Source organism: Amblyomma americanum, chromosome 1 (assembly GCF_052857255.1).
Source record: "Amblyomma americanum isolate KBUSLIRL-KWMA chromosome 1, ASM5285725v1, whole genome shotgun sequence".
NCBI classification, from domain to species: domain Eukaryota; kingdom Metazoa; phylum Arthropoda; class Arachnida; order Ixodida; family Ixodidae; genus Amblyomma; species Amblyomma americanum.
The window spans coordinates 446,749,995-446,771,857 of NC_135497.1; the positions used below are offsets into that span (position 1 = coordinate 446,749,995).

At 48.9% G+C, this 21,863-nt stretch overlaps 1 protein-coding gene across 1 annotated transcript in view; it reads left to right on the plus strand.

The window, feature by feature from the left end:
* The window catches only part of LOC144115951 (bromodomain-containing protein 4-like), a 153,515-nt gene extending 132,110 nt beyond the window's left edge, over positions 1 to 21,405 (plus strand). Inside the window, 4 exon segments of the mRNA XM_077650587.1 lie at positions 2,945 to 3,078; positions 9,527 to 9,670; positions 15,863 to 16,114; positions 18,362 to 21,405. Coding sequence (XP_077506713.1) covers positions 2,945 to 3,078; positions 9,527 to 9,670; positions 15,863 to 16,114; positions 18,362 to 18,427 — 596 coding nt within the window. The 3' untranslated portion in view covers positions 18,428 to 21,405.
* The last annotated feature ends 458 nt before the right edge of the window (positions 21,406 to 21,863 follow it).

The window sequence follows — 21,863 nt, forward strand, 5'->3', positions numbered from 1 at the left end:
GAACATCTGTGCAAAATTTCATTGTGATCCAAGAAGTACAAGAGGAAAAAATTGTGTGCACAAACTTCAAAAACGGGCAAAAACACCATTTGAGAAAAACTCAATTGAAAGTTCATTTGTATGTTGGAGGCCAAAATTTTGACTCAAATCACATAAAACTTGGTGGCAATATAGTTCAACATGTTGGCCACTAGCCCACAAGATAAGAACTCTCCTGCAGCATATGTTTGGCCCTCACGGTTCTTGCGAACGGAGTCCTCAGTGCGTGCTCGCTTCACCTGGCTGCGGCGATGAGACTTTGCTTCAGCAGTCAGCTTGACAGACATCTTTTTAACTCTGTTCTACTTTCCAAGCTGAGTCTGACCAGCTGCTTAGAAGGGAGGATTCCCAGTTCTTCTAGCACCTTTTCGAAGCTGGAGTGGCCCCTGTTGAACCACAGGACTGCAATGGCAGTGGCTGTCTCCACTGCAGCCCATGATGCAAATCGGCTCTTTGGACACAGCATCCAAATCTTGCTGTTGAGGGATTCAGCAGCGTTCGGAGTCTCTTGGGCTCTCTTCTGCCTGCACCAAGACTCATTCCCATCAGGGCAAAACCTGTGGCTACTTGCACCATTGCTGGAGCACGAATGGAGGTAGGATGCCCAGATTGCACAGTACATGCCTCTTACACTGCCCCGGTTGCTTGTTATTGCAATCAGATAATAGTTTTGCAATTTCTGGATGGCCTTCTCACCAAGTTTCTGCCCACGTGGCAGTGGTGTCTTCAACTTCCTTAGTGCAGTGTCACGACGTTTAGAAACGTGGTTTGTGCAGTCCTCTTTGGTCACTGCTATTGGCCCATAAACCTGTGCGTCAGAAACTGCAGCATATGCCTTGCTGTCACCATCACTTAAGAAATGTGGTGAACCACATGTTGTAGGACTGCGTCCTGCTCCAGATGCGTAGTGCTGCTTCTGTTTCCATTGCATGCGATGAGCACTCAACATTTTTTTCACACACAGGAGAATGAAAGGCCTTCCATACTTCATCCTCTTCGTCACCAAGTGCTCCAGCGTGGGGTGCGGGTCCGGCTGCTGACGTACCGTATTTACGTGCATAATTTGCACACTTTCTATTCAGAAATTAGGGCTCTAAGAAGGGGATGCGCTGCCAGGAAGTCTGCCCCATACAGGGCGGTGCGCAAGTTACGCGGGGATTTCGCGAGCGCGACTTGAAAAACTCCACAAAGGTCATAACGCGCAATATAGGTATAGTGCATGCTGCTGCGCATACGTCAACACCCGGACCCGCACCCTACGCTGGCCGGCCCCCGAAAAAAAAGACACTATAAATGAAAGGCCGTTTGCGGAATGGCATGAAGGTGCATGCAAGAAGCTGAACAAGCAGCTAAAACAGCGTCAACGCTTGCGGCCCAGCCAGTTGTTCGGTAGTTCCGGATTCCGTAAGTTTGCTTTCGTAACTTCGTCCGGGAGAGCAACCACGAATCAATAAATCAATTATCACACCATACAATTCTTTAACAGTACCACACAAGCGTCGACCAAACTTCTTGTCGGCGCTTTATCACGGCGCGGAGCTGAGAAGCCAGCGAGAATAGCCACGTGCGCACAAGTTTTCCGACACAACAATTGTCGTCTATGGGCAAACTTGTGCGCACGCGGTTATTCTCGCTGGCTTCGCCACTCCGCGCCGTGATAAGGCACTGACAAGCAGCTTGAAACTTGCCGTATAGTTGTGATATCCCATCGCAAGACACGACCGAACAACCAAACACAAGCCGTCAGTGCCACCAAGAAAAGCGTAGCCGGCGGTCGAGTCGCATTCGTCGGCCAAATAAGTAGCGGTGTTGGCTCTTCTATCAGCTGCCGATCCTCCCCGGAAGCGCTGCTGGCCGTTCCGAGCGGGGATGCCGCTGGTGCCGCCGCGATTGTAACAGCGGCCTCTGACACCACCATGAATGCCCAGTGCACAAAAGATTCAAAAAGCCTTCCGAACAAACACGCATGATGGTGGTCTAGCGCAGCGCGGTGCGTAAAATATGCGAGTAAATTTTTTTGTAAACCCGGGTGATGAGTTAAGGATGCACAAATTATGTGAGGGCGCAAATTATGCGCCTAAATACGGTATACGCAGCAACATACACTATACTTATATTGCGCGTTATGACCTTTGCGGAGTTTATAAAGTCGCACTCGCGAAATCCCTGCATAATTTGCGCACCTTCTTCTTGGAGCCCTAAGTTCTTAATAAAAAGTGCGCAAATTATGCGCGTAAATACGGTAGAATGCTGATTTCAAATATGCGTTTAGATTTCAGATATCTCACCTGGAAGGAAATTTGCAGTTTTGCTATGGCTGAAGTTATGAAAGTTTGCACTGCATATGATCACTGGCCAATGTTAGGAAATTCTCATATGCGAATAGGAACCGAATATCAAGCATATTCGATTCGTATTTGAAATTTCGATTATTTGCACACCTCTAAAAATCGGTTGCCAAAACCTTGCAATTATACGATCAGTGCGATTGATGCAGCTGAGTGTGCGTTAAGCATTAGTGTTCCCCCCGTACTACGGAGCAGCTGCTGCTACTGACTCGTTCAGACTGTGCGAGTAGGTGGCTTGATCCTGTCCATCAACCACTGTGTGATGCACCGTACCCCTGCTCCACTCTTACTGATCCAATCCAGTGGGGCACACCATGCCTCCTCTCCCCGGAAAGTATGGAGGGGAATTTCTCCACCCATCACCTGCCGCCCTCTGTCTCCCAGTTTCCCTGCCCTAAAAGTAGAGGGGGGTTTCCTTCTCTCCACTGTACCACCTGCCAACTGAGGCTGATTTTACCAGCATTAGGGATCGTAATGCGAACACATTAAAATCTCCAATGTGACACCCCGTTCCCCTGAGTAGGGATTGTGGGTCAGTGCTTACTTTGGCCCTGCAGGTGTCTCGTCCAGCTTGCCACCTGTGTCTGGAGGGGAGTTTGACCGCAAGCCAGCAGATGCCAAGGTGCAGCAAGGAGCTGCTGCTGCCCCACAGTCCACCACTGCGGCTGCTGCGCCTGCCACCTCGCGAAAGGTGAGGGTGCGTGCAAGGTGCACTTCCCATGTTATTCCATAGACGCCATGCAGTCCTTGGGTGTTCTATAACTACAGTGGAACCCCGATTATGTGTCCCCCGTTAATGCAACAGCCAACATTTTGTGACGAATTGGCACTGGCCTGGCAAACCTCCCATTGGGATAATGCGTAAAAAGCCACTATTATATGATGGAAAAATATGCATGCCCCAGTTTGTACGACATCTGGCTGGAACTGTCCGGAATGAGAGACGCTGGCAGAGCACATTATTGGAACGAACTTTGTTCCAGATTAGATTAAAGACAGAAACACGCGTGCAACAATGCGATCGAGCACGTGATGGGCTGTAATGACTGTCCTGCCATCTCCGAACCTGACATCGCAGCTTGCTGCGGTGATTCGGGCTGTCGACGTCATTACTAAAAGAGACGTGAGCATTTTGACATAGTGGGATCGCGCGGTGGTCCAGGGACCCAGGAGGGTTCAAACTCACTTGCCGCATTAAAGTTTTTCTGTCTTTCTGCTGACTGCTCGGACTCTCCGCGTGCGACCCGCGGCCATCGGTGCGAGGCGGCTCGCCTGACCCATTCATCCGCGCGCTTCGTTGACGAAGGCATTAGGGAATAAACCATATGTTCACACCAGCATGAAGTTATTGCAGAGGAGGTACCGTATTTACTCGAATGTAACTTCGTGCGTGTGACAGAAAAACCGAAAGAACCCAAATGTGAAGCGAGGAACTAACATCACACAGTTCTGAGGGTCAAAAAGACAACTTTATTGAAATACAAGCCAAACAGGCATTCCTATACACCCTCATCCTCACAGCAGTTGTCGCAGTCATTGTCATCATCACAGCTTGACTCTTCTTTGGCACTAGCTGCCTCCCACAGCAGGTCGTCCTCGCATTTGAAATTGAGCATTTCTTAAATGCGCGGTAGCCCAAATCTCGAGGCAGCCCGTACCAGGCTGCTGAAACCCAGTGGGCAACGGTAGACGCGCTTGGGCATTTCAGCCTACCTGCAGGTGTTGTTGTTGATCTGCTTTCAATCCACTCCCAGTATAATTGTCGCAAGCGATTCTTGAAGGGCTTGTTCATGCAAACGTCCAGAGGCTGGAGAATGGAGGTCATGCCACCCGGTATAACGAGATGCATTCGGTCACGTTGTAGCTTTTGTTTGACGCCGGGTGTCAGGTGACCTCGGAAAGAGTCCAGAACCAATATTGCTTCCGGGTGCAGCATTGCTCCTGGCCTTCGGTCCCATACGCTTTGAATCCAATCTATGACAAGATTCGAGTCCATCCAACCTTTTTCGTGACAGCGCACGATAATGTCTTTCGGGAAAGTTTCCTTTGGGATTCTCTTCCGGCGAAAAATGTTGAATGGAGGGAGCTTGCGGCCGTCAGCCAAACATGCCAGCATAACGGTAATTCGATTTTTTTTTGTTGCCTGTGCTTTTAAGGCGAACTTCATGCTCACCAGACTTGTGCACTGTTCTGGACATAGGCATGTCCAGATACACGGGTGTCTGGTCGGCATTGCCGATATGTCCAAGTGGCATGTTGGTAGAGCGAGGAAGATCGATGACGTAGTGCTGGAACTCTCGAAGTTTTGATTCGAAGTCCCCGGGCAGCTTCTGGCAAATAGAAGTCGTGCGTCGAAGGGAGAACCCGGCCCTTCGCATAAACTTCTGCACCCAGCCTCGTGATGCCTTAAACTGGTTTTGGGTCAAACCCGTGTCCCGCGCAAGCTCCTGTGCTTTGCACTGAAGCATTTCAATGCTTACTCCAAGTAGTCGGGAACGTTGCTCGCTAATGAACTCTGCAAGGCGGCGCTCCAACTCTGGGAAGCGGCCTTTCTTGGGCCCCCGAAAGCCTTCTCGCAGGCTGTTGCAGTTAAACAATTCCTCGCGATGTTTCCTCTATCCCCTGATTGTCGATCCGTTGACATCCAGACGTCTTGCAGCCGCTGAATTTCCCACTTTCTCAGCAAGCAGAATAGCGTTGCGCTTGAAGCCAGCTGTATACTGAGCGCGTGAGCACGCCATTCCGCTTGAAGACAACTCAACCGTTTGATGGGGATAGGCCTAAGACTCGAAGCACGGAACGCACAACTACACGCACTGGTACAAAACACGAGAAAGAGCGAACAAAGCGCGCTGCTCCATGCCCTGCTGCCTGTTAGTCACGTGGCCACGTTTTTGCATCAGTTGCAAGGATTAACAGGCAGATGGCGGTGGGATCGCTTGCTCCTTTGCTGGCGCCTTGGCGGCGATTGCGAGGGCTCAGTGCCTCCGAGATGGCCGTTTCTTTTTGCGGTCACGGAGGCCACACAACCTCGCTACAGGTTGCGAGCATTTGTCAAAAGGTGGCGCCCTCTCATCGCACCAGTGACTGGCGTCTACTCTTGTTGGCTTGTTCTCACTGGCGTCTTTTTTTTTTTGCGTTTGCGATTTGGTTGCCGCCTTGTCCTAGTAGTTGTGACATGTGGTTCGCGTACTGGTTGACCGGCGAGTTGGAGTGCATGATTTTCAATGACCAGTACGATCAACGCACACGTTTGACACATGAAATGATTTTAAAGGGACACTGAGGAGAATCCTATCAAAATTTTTTTGTTAGCAATATCTGATAGTTCGGCATTTCATGGATTTGTTGACGCTTGTCCGGGAGCGAAAGATGCATTTATTTCAAAGAAATTTGGATTCGAAGTTGAAAAATTTTTTCCCGCCGCTCAGATTCAAACTCGAGAACTCTTATGACGACACAGAACGGAGTGACGTGAAATGTGACGTAAACGGAGACTCCGTGATTTCTGGTGGCTAGCGGTGCCGTCTAGCAGCTGCCGAAATGAAAGCTACCACCGCCGCACGTTGAAGGCATCTATCGGGGGTCGCCACCGTCGCTTCGTTTAATTTGCACCGGCGTCTTGCCAGCGTTACGATGGATCCCGTTCCCGAACCCGACGACGTAGTTCTCGCAAAAACTCTGGCCTGCATTTCAGCGACCTCAGCCCCACAGGGCGTGCGATGCTTTTGAGGGAGCACGGTTAGGTTAGGCGCCGGCGGGTGGTTTCTCCCTTCCTCAGAGAGCAGCCGTTGCAAACTAAATATCATAACCCCAGTGCGGGAAGTCGCGAGGGGTGCGTTGCGCCCATCGGAGGCTGGCCGGGGCTTTGGGGCCAACGGATTGTGATTCCTTGAACGGAGCGGTTGCACGGCGCAACAAGCAGCGTCGATGTCTCCCACGGTTGCAAGGGCCAAGTTATTTATTTATTTTTTGCCACAAAAAACAAATGGGTGCTCGACGGCGGTCGCGTTTAAAGTAAGCGGCTTGAAACCAAAGCCGGCGCACGACACTTCAACGGCTTCCGCTAGATCCAACGGGTCCACTGGATCTGGCTCTCTCGCCAACTTGCATGTACCTTCAGATATGTACTGTGAATGGATTAAAATAGCCGAGCTCGAAAAGAACAGCTCCGCCGAACTGCCGCAGCTATTGAATATAACGCGCACCTCGCTGCAGAGCCAAATCAGTCTGGCCGGGCCGGCTGCGGCTGCCGCACTCGGCGCGAAATAGATACATGCTCCAATCTCCCCGCCAGTGCGGTCAGAGTGCGCCGAAGCCGCCGAACGCGTCGGCGGTGAAGCGCAGTTGGAGTATAGTGGTCTCGCTTTGACCGGCAAGACTTCGACGTGCAGGGCGCGCGAGCGCGCGCCTCGCCGCTGCATAAACGAGCCTTAACAGAGCCTGCGCTTAACCGCTAACCAACGCATTCAGCTGCGGCATCCATGGGAGCCACTGAAACACCCCGTCCACTCACTAAATAAAAGAAAAGATGTCCGGTGTCGAGGTTCGGAATCGAACCAGGGCCTTCGGCGTTTGAGGCGGAGACGCTACCGCTCCGCCACGACGGCTCAAGTTACAGCCGTCAGTAAAGGCGCATCTAGTGAATGCACTCTTCTGATGCAAAAATCTCCGCGCTTTCGCTAGGTATATCCTGGCCTAACAGAGCTAGGCCATCAGCAATTTTTCTGAACTGCCTTGTACCTTGTCTCCCATCCCTGATAAACGATTTCCGTTAAGTAGTTTGAAGTTGACTGGCACTGACGGGAATGTTTCGCCGGGCAAGCGTGCGAATACACAAGTGTTGCCTTGTACGATCACCGACCATCGTGCCATCATAGCTTTTCATCGACCGTGGCGATCATCTGACGAGCCTTAACAGGCTCCTTCACAGTTTAACTAGCACTTGAAGCGGTACTTGGAGTTCCTCTGCTGTTGGGCGCTTGTAAATCGAAGCGCGTCAAAACCAAAACCGCGGGGCATGCAAAGCTCATAGACGCGAAGCGCCATAAAAAATCGAAACTCTCCTGGCCGCCTGTGGCGCCGCCAAGCATCCGTTTTCTTTGCTTCCAACATTCAGGTTGTCTTTTGCCTGCCTTCCTTGTGTGGTAAAAGTGCACTATTGGTTTTAAAACAAAACTTACTTCAATATTGATCTGCGCAACCTACCTTTGTCAGCCTCGGAGATTTGCGACGCTTAGTAGAACGGAAAATTCCTCCAAGGTGACGTCCCTTGTCCTATGGCGTCACTGCGCTTGTACTTGCGAGATTGGCCTGTGGTGGCGATACCTGTATTTTGGTTCTTGCTATTTTCTACCTTACAAGAGCTTTGTTTTCAGTAAGAGCGGCGTTTTTGTGATCAGGAGCTGGTATTCTATCGATACAAGCCAACTTCAATTTCTCCTCAGTGTCCCATTAATAGTGTGTGTTTAGTGCTCTTCATAGCGTTTTTAAACCTTGTATTCGATTGTAACGTGGGGGGTGACATTTCATTTCTACTTTCGGTAAAAAAACTCGCGTTACATTTGAGTAAATACGGCATCACCAGTGGCTAGTTCGAAAACGTTTTCCGCTGCGGCTTCAGAGCTGTCACGTTAGACCTAGCGACACTGAGCAAGCCAGTAGTGAGTGGCGCGCTGTCACCTGGCGGGCTGCCAAGCACGTTGCTGGCGCGTTCGCGTCGCAGGCGAACATCATGGTTTTTTTTCTATGATGTGAATTCATACAGACACTGCTGCCGCGGAGTGACAGTGGTTATAGAGGAAGTCTGAACAGGTACATGTCGCTGCAAGGTCATACTGGGCTCTGCAAAACATCTTCAAAGAGTTTAGCAGATATTTTAGGCGCGTTGTCCAAATCATAGTTTTCGAGGCACGTGATGTCTACCTAACGTGCTCCTCGTTGAAAGCCGGCTTTTTGACACCAAAAATCCTGGCTGCATGTGGTCTCAGACCTAATTCTTGCAGAACGAAAATGGGCGCTTTTATAGTACGCGAGAAAAAGAATCCCCCCAACTGCCAAACAAATGAGTGTACTTTGCTTTCTGGAGATATCCTGTTTCAATAATGTATAGGCGTAAACTTCGCGCATGGCTTGAATCTTCTCTTGAAGCATTTTGTCACTGTAATTACTGCAAACTGATGTTTCTAAATTGCTACACCATGGCACACTGCTTAAAGGGAGGTGAAATGGTTTTTGAGAAATCGCGGTTAGTCAACAATTCGAATCTATGAAGCTTCAAGGTAAAGTATGCAAAGTAGTTTTGCTCTAGTATTTAAAATGTTGACATAATCACCGGTTAAAAATGCAGTGATGTTCAGGCCTCTTCTAACTGCGTTGGTGAAGTGCGTGGAAACTCGCGCCGACGTCATTGTTATCGAAATTTCACATGTCCGCTGCTTTCGTTTACATGCTGCCACGCTTCTCCCGATGCCGCCAAGCAATGCTTCGTGAGCTTCACCTTCAACGGCATTCGTTTTCTTTCTTGAAGCAGCCGCTTCTTCGCTGGCGTCGCGGTACGGGATGTCATCATTGTGCTTCTGCCTGTCACTGTGCAGTGCAGAGGAGCGTGAATGCCGATGCCGCTTTAGCCAGTGATTACGTCACCATTTCAAATGCTATCGCAAAAAGATTTGGCATGCCCTGCTAGTTTCACACATTTGGCTCGTTTGAGCTCATTGAATTCTAAAACCTCTTGAGTTGCCCTTTAAGTTGATGGCTATGCCTGCAGCTAATCGCATGAAACGTGACTCTCATAATTGCACGGCCTCATGTAAAGCCGTTGCTGCGATGCTGAAAAGCCTGGCTGCATGCGGTTTCAGAACCAATTCCCACAGAACGAAAACGGGTGCTTTTTATAATGTGCAGCCAGAATAGCGGCACATTTATTAAGTGAATGCATCACTTGTGCGAGATTTTCGATTGTACGACGCCTGGATTATACGACGCTTTCCTGCGATCCTCTGAAAGTTGTATAATCGAGGTTCTACTGTATATGCTGTGGGAGGGGCAGATGTCTGCCAGGCAAGCAGTTTTTCCCATGGCTAAATGGGTAGAATGGTGTTTGGGGCATTTTCTAAAAACGACAATCACCCACGCAGAGCGAGTCAAAGCTGAAGAACTATGGGTCCTGGTCCAGCCTGGCACAGTCAACTGCCAACAGCCCAGGCCAGGCACTCAAGACTGCCCAGGTCAAAGACAGCTTCCAGCAGTTCAAGAAGCAGGCCCGTGAGAAGATGGACAAGGTCAGTCTGTGCTCTCAGCACATCACTTTTTCGCATTGGAGCTCTGCACACTCCAAATTGTGGTAATCCTGATGAAATAGATCTGCGAATATAATTGGTCATTAGCTAAAAGAACCACATTTGGCCGGTGTTTCTGAACACACTACCTGCCACAGTACTGTGGCAGCATTCAAGTTTCCATTAGCAATCCACTTTTTCACACAGCTGCTCTGTGCACATGCGCCTTTTCTCATTGAGCTCCACTGGTTGAAAACAAACCGCCAGCTTCTACTGCAAATCCGCAGTTTATGTTGGCGACGGGAGCAAGAGACAGATGGCAGCAGCGGTCGAGCACTCGCCACTTCATAGGCGCATTTGGCACCTCGTGGAACCAGACTGCACCTGTGTTGCCCACATGCGCCACATCTTGTGAAAAAAAAAAGGGGGGGCAGATTGCTCCTTAACTGGTGCACCTAAATGACTTGATCCTATTGCATCTCTAGTGGCAGAGGCTATACAGCAAGAAATAGGGTCACCAAATCAAGTGCATTTCGGTAGTGACATGTGCCTCACTCGCTTCACTTGCGTTGTGTTGCTGCTGCGCTTCATCCGTTTCTGCTGCTTGATCCAGTCAGACTGGAGTTTGGGTTCAAAATTAGGCTTCTCTCCTCGAAATCTGCCAGCACAACACTGAGATCTTGCCAATCCTCTGTTAGGCACATGATAGCCTGAGTCGCCTATGTGCCATAAAAACCCAACTCACCAGTGTTGCCGTTTTCTATTTCTTGATTATTATTTTTTGGCCTGCTAGAGGCCATGGGCGTTGTCTTGGCTAAGAATAATTCTACATCGCTATTCTAATTTAGAGAAGTTTGTTAGGTGGGTGTATGAAATTAAGATGTTTGTGCGGATAGGGTGGCAGCAGCTGGCACAGGACTATTGGAGGGATATGGGAGAAAGGTCTTTGTCCTGCACTGGGCGCAGTCAGGCTGATCATGATGATGATGGGTGTAGTGAGCAAAAAATATGCAGAAAGCTAATCTTTTGTTTGACTTGCCTGCTTGCAGGTTGCGATTGGAAAAACTGCATAAAAAATCTTCATTCCCCGTCAGGATCCCATAGAAATTAATGCCGTAATTTTCTCTGTACAGCGAGCAATTTTTGCAGAGCGTTTCCGCTTAAACGAAATTTTCGCGGTCAAAATCGAAACCGGAACAAGTGTTATTGGCAAAAGAGAAGTCCAAGTTAAATCCAAAGCCATAGTAAGCATGAAATCACGTGGTTGTAGTTTTGCAATTTTGCCTTTTTTCATGGTCACATCACTCACAGCTTGTCTCATCGGCGTTGAGGAGCTTTCATCCGTGCGTGGGACAAGATGTCAACGCAAGTAAAGAAACGCAAAACCCTTTCCCTCGAGCAGAAAGCTGAAATCATCGCCCAAGTTGTGGGGTTTTATTGGGGAGATAGTTTCTCCCCACTTAATCGCGGCTGACACTGTTCAAAACCGCCAGACCCCACCCCGTGATCGTTTACGCTACCGAGTGCACGCCAACCACGGTGGGCCTTGCTCTGAGGGAACAAAGGAACAACACATTGGCTGACACAAACAGGCATTTATTGCTACAGTGACAATAACGCCAGCTAGCAACAAGGTACGCTAATGAATCGAGGTCGTGCGACTCACCAGCAAGGTTCCGAGCGAATGTTCGCCCGTGCTAGGGCAAGGGATATACTCCGAGGCCGGACGGGATGAGATACGGGAGCCAGTCTTTCTGCCGCTTCCTCGCCCCGCTGGCAAAGAGCAGAGCCGCGAGCGACACGTTCGCTCGTGCCAACGATCCCAGCCGAAGCGCCTTTTGTCCTCTAGCGCGTGCGAGCAGGCTTTTGCGCTGCGACACTGGCGCCCTCTCTCATTAGTTAAGGGGGGACACGGGTCTTTGAGACCAAAAAATGGCCAAAAAACCGATTTTCTGAAAATAGCATTTTCGGAATCTTCAGCTATTATTCTCCAAGTTCACCAGTTCTCTTCTTCCAGAAGTCAGTAGTTTCAGGGTATTATTGAGTTTAGATCACCGTGTGGTCTGAATTTGTGCAAGAGCAGACGAAACAACGGCACATTTTTCATCGTGCGGAGCCGGCGTTCCACCGTACCGATCGCGGCCATGTTGGGCTCGTTTGAAAGAGCGTTCTCTAGGCTTCAATTTCCCGCCATTGCTGGTTGCAAGCCCTCAGTGGCCACCAAGAAAAAGAGCCACAAAAAAGCAAAAAATGCGGGGTCTGATTCGCTGCTGAGCACACATGACTGAATCGAGCCATCCGATTGGCGGATTCCGCCATGCATCGTCTGCTTGAGCCAGCGTTGGAAGCGTCGAAGACGCCATTTTGTTGACAGTCGAGACCGAGGTCCAACGATGCCTCTCAATAAATTTCGTTCGCGCCACAAATTCGGCAAAAAGAAGAAGTCCGCACGCGGTGACAACTTCCGAAAACGTCCTGCGTCACCCGAATGCTCTGAGAACGTGCAGGAGCCAGTGGCAAGTGAAGTCCCCGCGGACGAAATAGGCCTAACGAGCTCGGCGACGTCTACGCACAGCGGCCGCGTCCGCTGCGACACAACGATGCTGCAGCCTTCGGACTTGCTTGAAAATAAGCGAAAAGCGGAAGGAATTCTGCAGGAGCTGGAATCGACTGCAGCGACGAAGAAAAAGCTTGATTTCATCGGAAGCTGTGACGACCGTCCCCTTGACGGTACAGACGGTCGTCGTGCGGGCGATAGTGCTTTCTCTATTGTGAGTTTAGACTCCTTCAACGAACTGTTGCGTGCCGTGAAGTGTAGAGTGTGTGGCGGAGATGTGCACGTTTCTGAAGGGAATCGAGAGTATGGTTTAGCGGTGAAATTGTCCCTCGTGTGTGTGAATTGCAGAGACACTGCGTCGGCATGGAGCTCGCCACGCGCGGAAGGCAGCCAAAAGATAAATCCGTTTGCCGTAAACATTCTTGCTGCACGCGCGATGCAAAGTACTGGCAATAGGCGAACCGCGCTAAATGATGTGTTTGCTGCGATGAATATATCGCATCGTGGCCTGCACACGAAAACGTGGCAGAGCTATGTGAAAAGCAAGTGACGCCCGCAGCAACACGCGCAGCCGAAGAAGTGTTGAATGACAGCGCAAATTCTGTTCGGCAGCTCTACCGCGAGCTGAACCTTGACAACCCCGGGAACATTTCCGTCTCTTTCGATGGTTCGTGGATGACTCGGGGTCATTCATCCCGCATCGGTGTCGGTGCAGTGATTGAACTTTTTACTGGGCTCGTCCTGGATTACGTTGTGTTTAGCAATTTCTGTGCCGGGTGCGAGCGCGGGCCTAAGGACGACGACCCGTCCTATCAAGCATGGAGTGACAGCCACTTGTGCCAAAAAAACACGGACAAAAAGTCCGGTGAAATGGAAGTACAGGCTGGACTTGTGTTATTCGAAAGGTCATGGGAAAAACATGGCCTTAGATACACGACTGTCCTTTCAGATGACGATAGCCGCACATTTCTTGCACTGCAAGAATCGTCTGTGTATGGCTATATAAAAATACAAAAAGAAGACTGCACGAACCATGTGCAGAAGCGAATTGGCACGGCTCTGCGCAATGCAATTGCCAAGCATAAAGGCAATGCAAAAGAGAGCCTTAGTGGCAAAGGACAGCTAACAGGCGACCTTCTCACTAAGTTGACATCATATTACAGCTGGGCCCTGAAATCCCATGCTGGAGATATTGGAGCCATGCACAAGGCAGTGATGGCGACATACTATCATGTAACATCAAATGATAGTGCAGCGAACCACACTTTGTGCCCAACATGCCCAAACTCATGGTGCCGCCAGAACGCTGCTGCAGCCAAGGGCGAGCCCGCTCCCAAGCACAGGTATAATTTTCCGCCACATGTGTGCAAAGCACTTTTCCCCATATATGAGCGCTTGGGAGACCCAAAGCTACTGCAGCGTTGCTTGCGTGGCAAAACTAAAAATAATAATGAAAGCCTGCACTCGCTGATATGGTCGCTTGCACCAAAGGAGAGACATGCTTCACTGTTTTCAGTTCAAGCAGCCGTTGCAGAGGCTGTTGTCCGCTTCAATGCGGGAAACCTGAAGGCATCTTCCCAAATACTGAGCGAGCTCAGTATGAACCCTGGCCAACATAATATCAGGAGGATGACCGAGAAAGACAGGCGCCGGACAGCAGAATCTGCACGCAAGCGTGCCTCTACTAAAACCATGCATCGGGCACTGAAAAAGCGCCATTCTAGTCAAACCAAGCAGTCTGACTACATGCCTGGTGCTTATTAGCCCTTAAGAAATGTAAATATGTATATATCTTCATGAAATTTTGAATAAATTATGTCTAGTTTGTTTTTCTCAATTTTCTCAAAACGCAAAGTTTGGACACCTGCTTGTTTTAGTTTGTCGATATCTCTGCACCTATGATGGGCAGAGATGTATTTTTTTTTGCTAAAGAAAGCTGGAAGTGCAGTGAGTGCAATGATCGAAGCAGAATTCTTTAATTAACCTTCAAAACTTTTTTATTTTGCAAAGTTCATTGAAGCATGATAGGCACAACTTGAAGGATGGTATTCCAAGTGCTGAAAAATTGCTAATAAGGGTAAAATGAAAAAACTGCTTCGATCGTTGCACTCTCTGGTCATTGTACTACGTTGCCATGCATTAGAAATAATTTTTTATGAAGCCAATTTTTCTGCACGGAGGTAGTAATTAATGAACAATGAAAATTATTTCATTGACTAATTGACTTAGAAAAAAATTACATATTTGAAACCAGCATAAAAAACTGAACAAATTTGTATGATTTCATCAGGATAGGCTTCAAAATAAGGAAAATAGCTCTAAGACCAGTGTCCCCCCCTTAAGGTAACTAACAAGGGAATGTGCTCCTCCTCCTCGAGGCGAGGCTGCTGCTGCACGGTGCATCGCGGGAAAGACTACACCCTTCAGTCCCCACAAAGTGGAGAGCGGAAGGAAGAAAGTGGCAATCGCTGAAGACTTCCGAATTCTTTCCAGTTCGCTGTCTACGATTCTAAGAAATAAGGACAGCGTAAAAAAGGCACTTCCTTCAGGCACATCTTCGAAGCACATAAAGATGACGCGGCCCCTCCATGAAGAGTTGGACAAAGCAGTGCATGCGTGGTTTATTGAAGCATGAGCCAAGAACGTCCCCCTCATGGGAAGCATCATCCAGCAAAAAGCTTTGAACTATGCGTGTCTACTCGGCATTGACGATTTTAAAGCCAGCGTTGGCTGGCTGAACTTTTTCAAGGCCCGCCATAACATCATCGGAAAAGCGTTGTGCGGCGAATCGATGTCCGCAGACATTGACGGAGCAACTGCTTGAAAGGTGAGCAATGTGGCCGGCATTTTAAGCAACTTCGCGCCGGCAGACATCTACAACGCCGATGAGACCGGGCTATTTCAAGGGGCAGCGCTGTCACGGCAGCAAATTATGTCTGCTGCCCGGAACACACTGGGTTGCTCAATAACTGGGAACTGTTTCAGGCATGCCGGATTTGCCGAAGATCTACCCGTAGACTCTGCTGGCATAACACCAGACGTTACAGATGACAAAGAGGCGTCACCGGCGCCGGGGGTCACAGCCGCCTGGAAAACGCTGGAAAAGATGGGAAACGTGCTGCCTAATCTCGATCTTGACGAATACATCGGCGCTGATTATTGTGTTATAGTTCAGGAAGAGGTGAGTGATGAGCAGATTATCAAAGCCGTCCGGAATGATGGACTCTTCCGGTGTCGAAGATGACGTACAGGACGTGCCCGCTGCAGCAGCTGCCTCACAGGTGATAGACGCTTTTGATGTAATCGGGAATTTTGTTGCTGTCTGTGATGACGATGTTGCAATGGGTCTGCTTACTGAATGTGAAAATCTCGGGACGGCGTTGCTTGCCGTGAAGCGCAAGCAAGCCAAGCTTGCCGATTTTTGGCATTAAATGTTTTTGGCTGCTTGGGCAATTCTTTCTGTGTTTCACATCAAATTTTTGTGATAAAGTTCCGCGAAAATTTTTTTTTTTCGGGCACCGTGAATTTTGTTGTAGCGGGATTCAACTGTACCACAAAAATGACACCTTGTCATGTTTTTAGTGCTGAAAGTGGTGGTTGCTAGGCTGTCACTGTGGTAACCTGAGCCGCGTGTGCAGCAGCGGCAGCTGTTTGAGGCCCAGGAGCAGCGTCGGCAGCGGGAGCTGGCAGAGAAGGAGCGCATCCGGCAGGAGCAGGAGAAGCGGTCAGTGCCACCAGCCACGCCACGCTTGGCCCCCTCTGCGAGTGGGGCTGGGGACACTTTGGAGGAAGAGGGACGCAAGGCTGCCCCAAGCCCTACTGAGAATGCTGGCGTCAGCGAGCGGGAGCGACAGCGCCTGCGGGAGCAGGAGCGGCGGCGGCGTGAAGCGGTCAGTGGGGCTTTTTGTTTTTTTTTTAAAGCGAAAGCTTTACTGGCCGCGGACTTGCGATTTCGCCCTGGCGGTGCTCCGAGGAGACACATGACGCCACAATGCGTGCCTTGCCACGGAGCCGAACCGGTCTGGCCGGGCTGGCAGCAGCTGGCGCACTCAGTACGAAATAGACATGCTCCAAGTCTCCGCCAGTGCGGTCAGAGTGCGCCGAAGCCGCCGAACGCGCCGGTGGTCAAGCGCAGTTGGAGTATAGAGGGTCTCGCTTTGGCCAATGTGACGTCTCCGTGCAGCGCGTGTGTTTACGCAGGAGTATAAACACGCCTTAACAGAGCCTGCACTTAACCGCTAACCAACGTATTCGGTGGTGGCATCTATGGGAGCCACTGAAACCCCCCGCACACTTACTGAATAAAAAAAAAATGCCTGTGCCGAGGCTCAGAAATGAACCAGGGCCTTTGGCGTTTGAGGCGGAGACGCTACCACTCCGCCGCCTCGGCTCAAGCTTTATCCACGAATAAAGGCGCATCTAGTGAATGCACTCTTCCGATGGAGAAGTCTCCGCGCTTTTGCTATGTATATCTTGGCGTGATGGAGCCCGGCGATCAGCAGTTTTTTTTTTACACCCGCGTTCTGAAATTTTTCAGGGGCATAGCACCAGTTATTGACTGTTGCAGCCGATCGTGCTCTCAGAGAAGCATTTCAGCACCACCTTGTGAGCTTAGTGCATGCTTTTTGTGCTCTGGAGGACTTGCAGTCTTATAAAACATGCAGAAAAATTAGCTGCCAGCACCATTTGCTCGAGGGGTGCCAAATTATATTACTGAGATCTAACTGTACAGTTAAACTGGGTATAACTTACCGTATATCCTCACGTAATGAACCCACTCGCATAATGAACCTGTCCCACCACTTTTGTCGGCCAGGATTTACTTTTCTTTTTCAGCCTTAAGCATTTGTAACAGGGTCCTCAGTTTTGGCACCATCTGTCCACAGCACAGACCTTGGAAGCATGCCAAGATGCTGCCTGCCACAGATAACATCACCACTTGTTTGTTTACCTTTTGAGGAGAGCTCTTGCCAGAGGGGTGGGGGGAGAGGGGTGCGCTGTGGTGGCGCGCTCAGTGAACTTGGCATAGCACTAAGACTGAGCCAAGCTAAGGCTAAACATTCGCATTACTCACTTATCACCATCCTGTGTTTTTTTAACCTCGCACAAAAAACGTGCCTGACCTTCAGGGCCCGCATTTAGCATGTTCGCGCTACCTCGCCGCGATTGGCTGGCACCACCAGTTACCACAAAATTGCGAGATTGCATCAAAGTGAACCATGCTAAACACCAGCGGCACGAACGCATCTCACCACGTGCATTTGTTGATGGCGGAAGGATGGCCGGAGATATGATGAGAAATCTCAACCCTTCCAAAAAGTTTTTTTTCCTGTGTAATGAACCCTCCCCCCAAACTGATGTCAAACTTTTCCAGAAAAAAAGTGGGTTCACTGCGCGAGTATATATGGTAATTGCAAATTTTGCTACGTGCCATTTTCGCGAGAAGAATCTAAAGGACAGTGCAGGACAGAAACAGGAATAAGAAGTAAATGTAGGCAAAATCACGCTGAAAATGTTTGCAGAAAGCCCTGTTACTCAAACTCGTAATCACAGAGAAATGTTTCGTGCATAGCACAACTGCCGTAGTAGTCTCCACCACCTCCGCCACGGCTCTCGCAGCTGTGCTATGAGTGGGGTGGGGAGAGTGAGGGAGGCACGGCGGTTGAGCTAGAGCAGTGCATGCACAGTAGCACCGCCTCCAGTAGACGACGTGTTGGGCCAACTGCGGACGCTCATTGCGGTCATAGACGTTCCTCTCTTGTCAGTTCGTGCTTTATCGCCATGAAACTTGTGCCAAATTTCTTAACTCAGCACAAATCTAGCAGAGAGTTGGCGTAGGGAATTGGTGATATCAAGGTCAACTGCAGCAGCACCTTTGTTACATGGAGGTCTCAGATACATGCTTTTGAATATGGATGGTAATATAGAGGAATTCGCCATATGGAAGTTCGTTGCATCCAGGTTTAACTGCATATGATGACTGTGCCATGGAATGCCCCCCCCCCCAAAAAAAAAAAAAAAACGGATCTTAAATTTTTCGCCTCTCAGATGTCCTGGAGCATTGACATGAGCTCAAATGAGAGCTGTGCACATTTGAAGCTGTGGCACTTAGCCGTTCTCTCTCTTCTTCCTTGCAGATGGCTGGCCAGATTGACATGAACCGACAAAGTGACATTATGGCAACTTTTGAGGAGATGCTGTGATTTTGTTTTCCACTGCTTCCTGCACTTGGTGGCCCTATCAAGAGAACACTAGGGGGCCAGGAAGCCCCGCCAGGCGGCGCTGGTGGGAGCCTGCAGTGTGTGGCCCTGCTTGCCGTCTGGTGGTGACTTGTGATATGAGAAACGGGGACCCTGTTTCCTAGCACCCGCTGGTGCCTCCTGTGTGGATGCCAGCCCCTGACCACCACCACTACTTTAGCTCAGTGGCCAAGTGGTGCCACCTTTCCTCTCTGTTGGTTTCATGTGCAGTTCTCTCGCCCAGTGTAAATAGCCGTGGGGCGTCCTTGTGGTGTCTCCACTATCAACGGTCCGCCGCGTTGGCGGACTTCACTCTGTGTTGGTCTGGGCAGCACTTCTTTATTGAATTTTTTCTCCATCATCTGCTGCTTGTTTTGCACGCCTTTTCTGTGACTGTGTGCTTTGGACGGAAGCACTGTTGGTGTTCTGCCGGACGTGCTGCGAGGAGAGAGTGTTCCTCCTGCCTCCTGGATGGGCCTCCAGAGGCCATTGGGACTGATTTGTCGCGCAGTGTGCTTTCTGAGTGTTGTTGTGTGACCACTTTACACACCTGCGGAGGAGTGCATTCGTGTATGGGTAGGTCGTAAAAAAAGTCATAGCAGGCGTCTCAATTGCTGACACTTGTGTTAGCTTTTCGTTCTCTGCAGTAGACAGGGTTTGTTTGCAGCGATTGCTAGAGATTGTCTTCAATGCTGCGGGCCATTCAAGTAAGCAGTTGTGTACCTTTTATTTTTCTACTTTCTTTTGATGCTGAAGTTTTGTTTGTGGTCATAGCAGTCCTGTGGTTGTTTTCTTGACCGAAATTGTGGTTGCTTGTAGTGATGGCTGCAATACCTTGTCTGTTTATGATTGTGATTTTATTTTTCTAATCAAAACTTTCTTAATTTTTTGCACCAGAACTGTTTCACATGGCAGTAGGGATTTGTGGGGGGTTTTTTTACGTGTGGTAATAACTGCAAAATCGGCTGTCACCATAGATTTAAAAAAACAATGTCTGTTTTAACACTGGAAAATCTGCTGTAGCTGTAGAATTCAAAGAAGCAGTTGTGTGACTTCTTTATCCACTCCATTCAGAAATTTGTGGTTGCAAGTGGCTCAAGTCTTTTGTGATTTTTGTGCATTGCTTGTGGTTTTGAAATTGGTGGCAGCTGTAGAATTCAAAGCACTAGTTTTTCTCCCTGTAACAACCGGCTACAAGTGGAAGCTGTGTTTTGTGGCTTTTGTTTTCACATTGTTAACTGTTGTGAAATTGGCTGTAGCAGTGTGTGCAAAGAACATCTTTGTGTAAAAACGGGATGACTTTTTTTTTTTTTCACCGGGGTTGATTGTGAAGTTGGCTTCAGCAAATTGTTTAACTTTCTTCTCCTCGAGAACTGTTCTCATGTTTTATGATGTTAGTTTTCACATGTTTTCAATTATTAATCTGCTGTGTTTTTAGAATTCAGAAATTAAAATGTGTAGCCTGCCTATTTTTGCATTGGAACTGCCATAACAAATGGCAGAAGCAATTGGTGATGTGCGTGTGGTTTGGCAGCAGTGGTGACGTTTGGCATAGAGTGTCAGTGGGTGGCAGCCACATGGCATTCACTGGTTCTGCTGCCAGCCCTGCCCAACCACAGCTTCGCTGGCTTTGTTTGGGTGGCAGCTCTGCCAAGCTAGGTCATTGGGTGCGCTTAGAGGGCTGTAGGTTTTTTTTTTTTCGTACCGTTCTCTTTCCGCACAATTCTTTCTATGATTCTAGGTTCCTGCTCACCTTGACTGTCGCGAGATAGGATCTCTGTCACCGCATTGCTTGGTTTTCAGTTGTGTGTTGGGGACGGGTGTGTCTGAAGTGTGGTCTGTGTTTTGGAGCTGGTATCCAGACATGCATGTGTGTGCGTGCATGTTAAATATCAAGCCCAGGCCTGGGTTGTGCGTGCACGCGTGTGTGTGTGTGTGTGCGCGTTCGTGTGTGTGCGTGCATGTGGCAGGTAATAAGTTGAGTGTGCATCTTTTCCTTTGTGGTATATTCTTTCACTTGGCACTTCAGAGCTTTCTTTGTAAGGAGTGTGAAAAGGATTTTCACAACTTTCTTTGTAAGGAGTGTGAAAAGGATTGCTTCAGGTTCCAAATTGTGCTGTACCTTGGGCATCGTCAGGCGGGAAGCTTGGTATAGTCATGCTTCTCTGAGTTGTTACACATAGTGATGTACCACGCTTTTTATTTTCTTTTGCTGTTGTTTGCTCACATAAAAGAAAAAAAAACTCAACTGTAAATGGCCATAGACTGCCTTCGTGATTTCATATGCATTCATTTGTGCTGTGGCTGCAGCATTCTCATGTGTGAGAAAATTGGATGGTAGCCGGTGGCTAGAAGCCAAGCTGCATCTCACTTGTTTCCCTCTAGGCTGCCAGATAAGTTTTTAGGAGCATATCAGGTGTGTGGCCAGCATTTCACTCCTGTGCAAAACCATGCTAACGAGCTGGCAGTTTCGAGTAGAGCCCCTCTCTTGCAGCGGCCACTTGAGTGCATGTGGGACAAAGGCTGGTGAGCATTGGTGCCAGAAATGTGTGCAAAATGGCGAGCTTCCTAATGGGCCGTGCTGCAGGTTATAAATAAGTGCGGTACATGTTGAACACTTGTACATAAGCTACGTGTGCATGCCTTTCCGTGTTGTTTCTTTCAGGACCCTATTTATTTTGCTGTGGTTGTAACAACTTAGAGATATATATATATTATATACATATGTTTCTATTCGCTTTGTATTTTTTATTCCTTTGTAAATACTGGCGGGCGCTTGCCCATGTGTTAAGGAGCGCTGTGGATTGAGGATACAGGCTGTGGAGGCTGTTTCCTCGAAAAGAAAAAAGAAAACCTTGTTTCTTTTTCTCTTTGGACATTGATGTGACCTGCTGAAAGAATTGTGGGAAGTTTTTAAATACAACAGCAGTGGCATCTCCCAACTGCACTGTGTTTTTGTGCCTTTTCTCTCTGGACACAGCCTGAATGCCATTTGTCTGAGCACTTCAGGTATTCTCGCTGCATACCCATGTTTGGAATCAAATGCAGCAGTGTTCTGCATTCTGTGAATAAAACTGCTGATGCATCCTGCTATTGCCGAATAGGTTAGGAGTTGTAGGCTAGTAAAGGTGGTAGGCATAAGAGGGCAAGGATCGGCTGAGATTGGAAAGCAGTGGTATGAAAGTCTTGAACATTAAACGGACATGTTCTTAGGCAGGATTTGTAATATCCTTCTCATGCTACAAGTCTACCATTGAGCTGTATTCGTAAAACTCATTTTTCTGCACTCTATTGACTGATGGCTTTGGCAGGATTAGTCTAGAAATCTAAACTCTTAATGGCTTGTTAACGTATCAAAAGAAACTGCCACGGTGGCTTAGTGGTTATGGTGGTCAGCTGA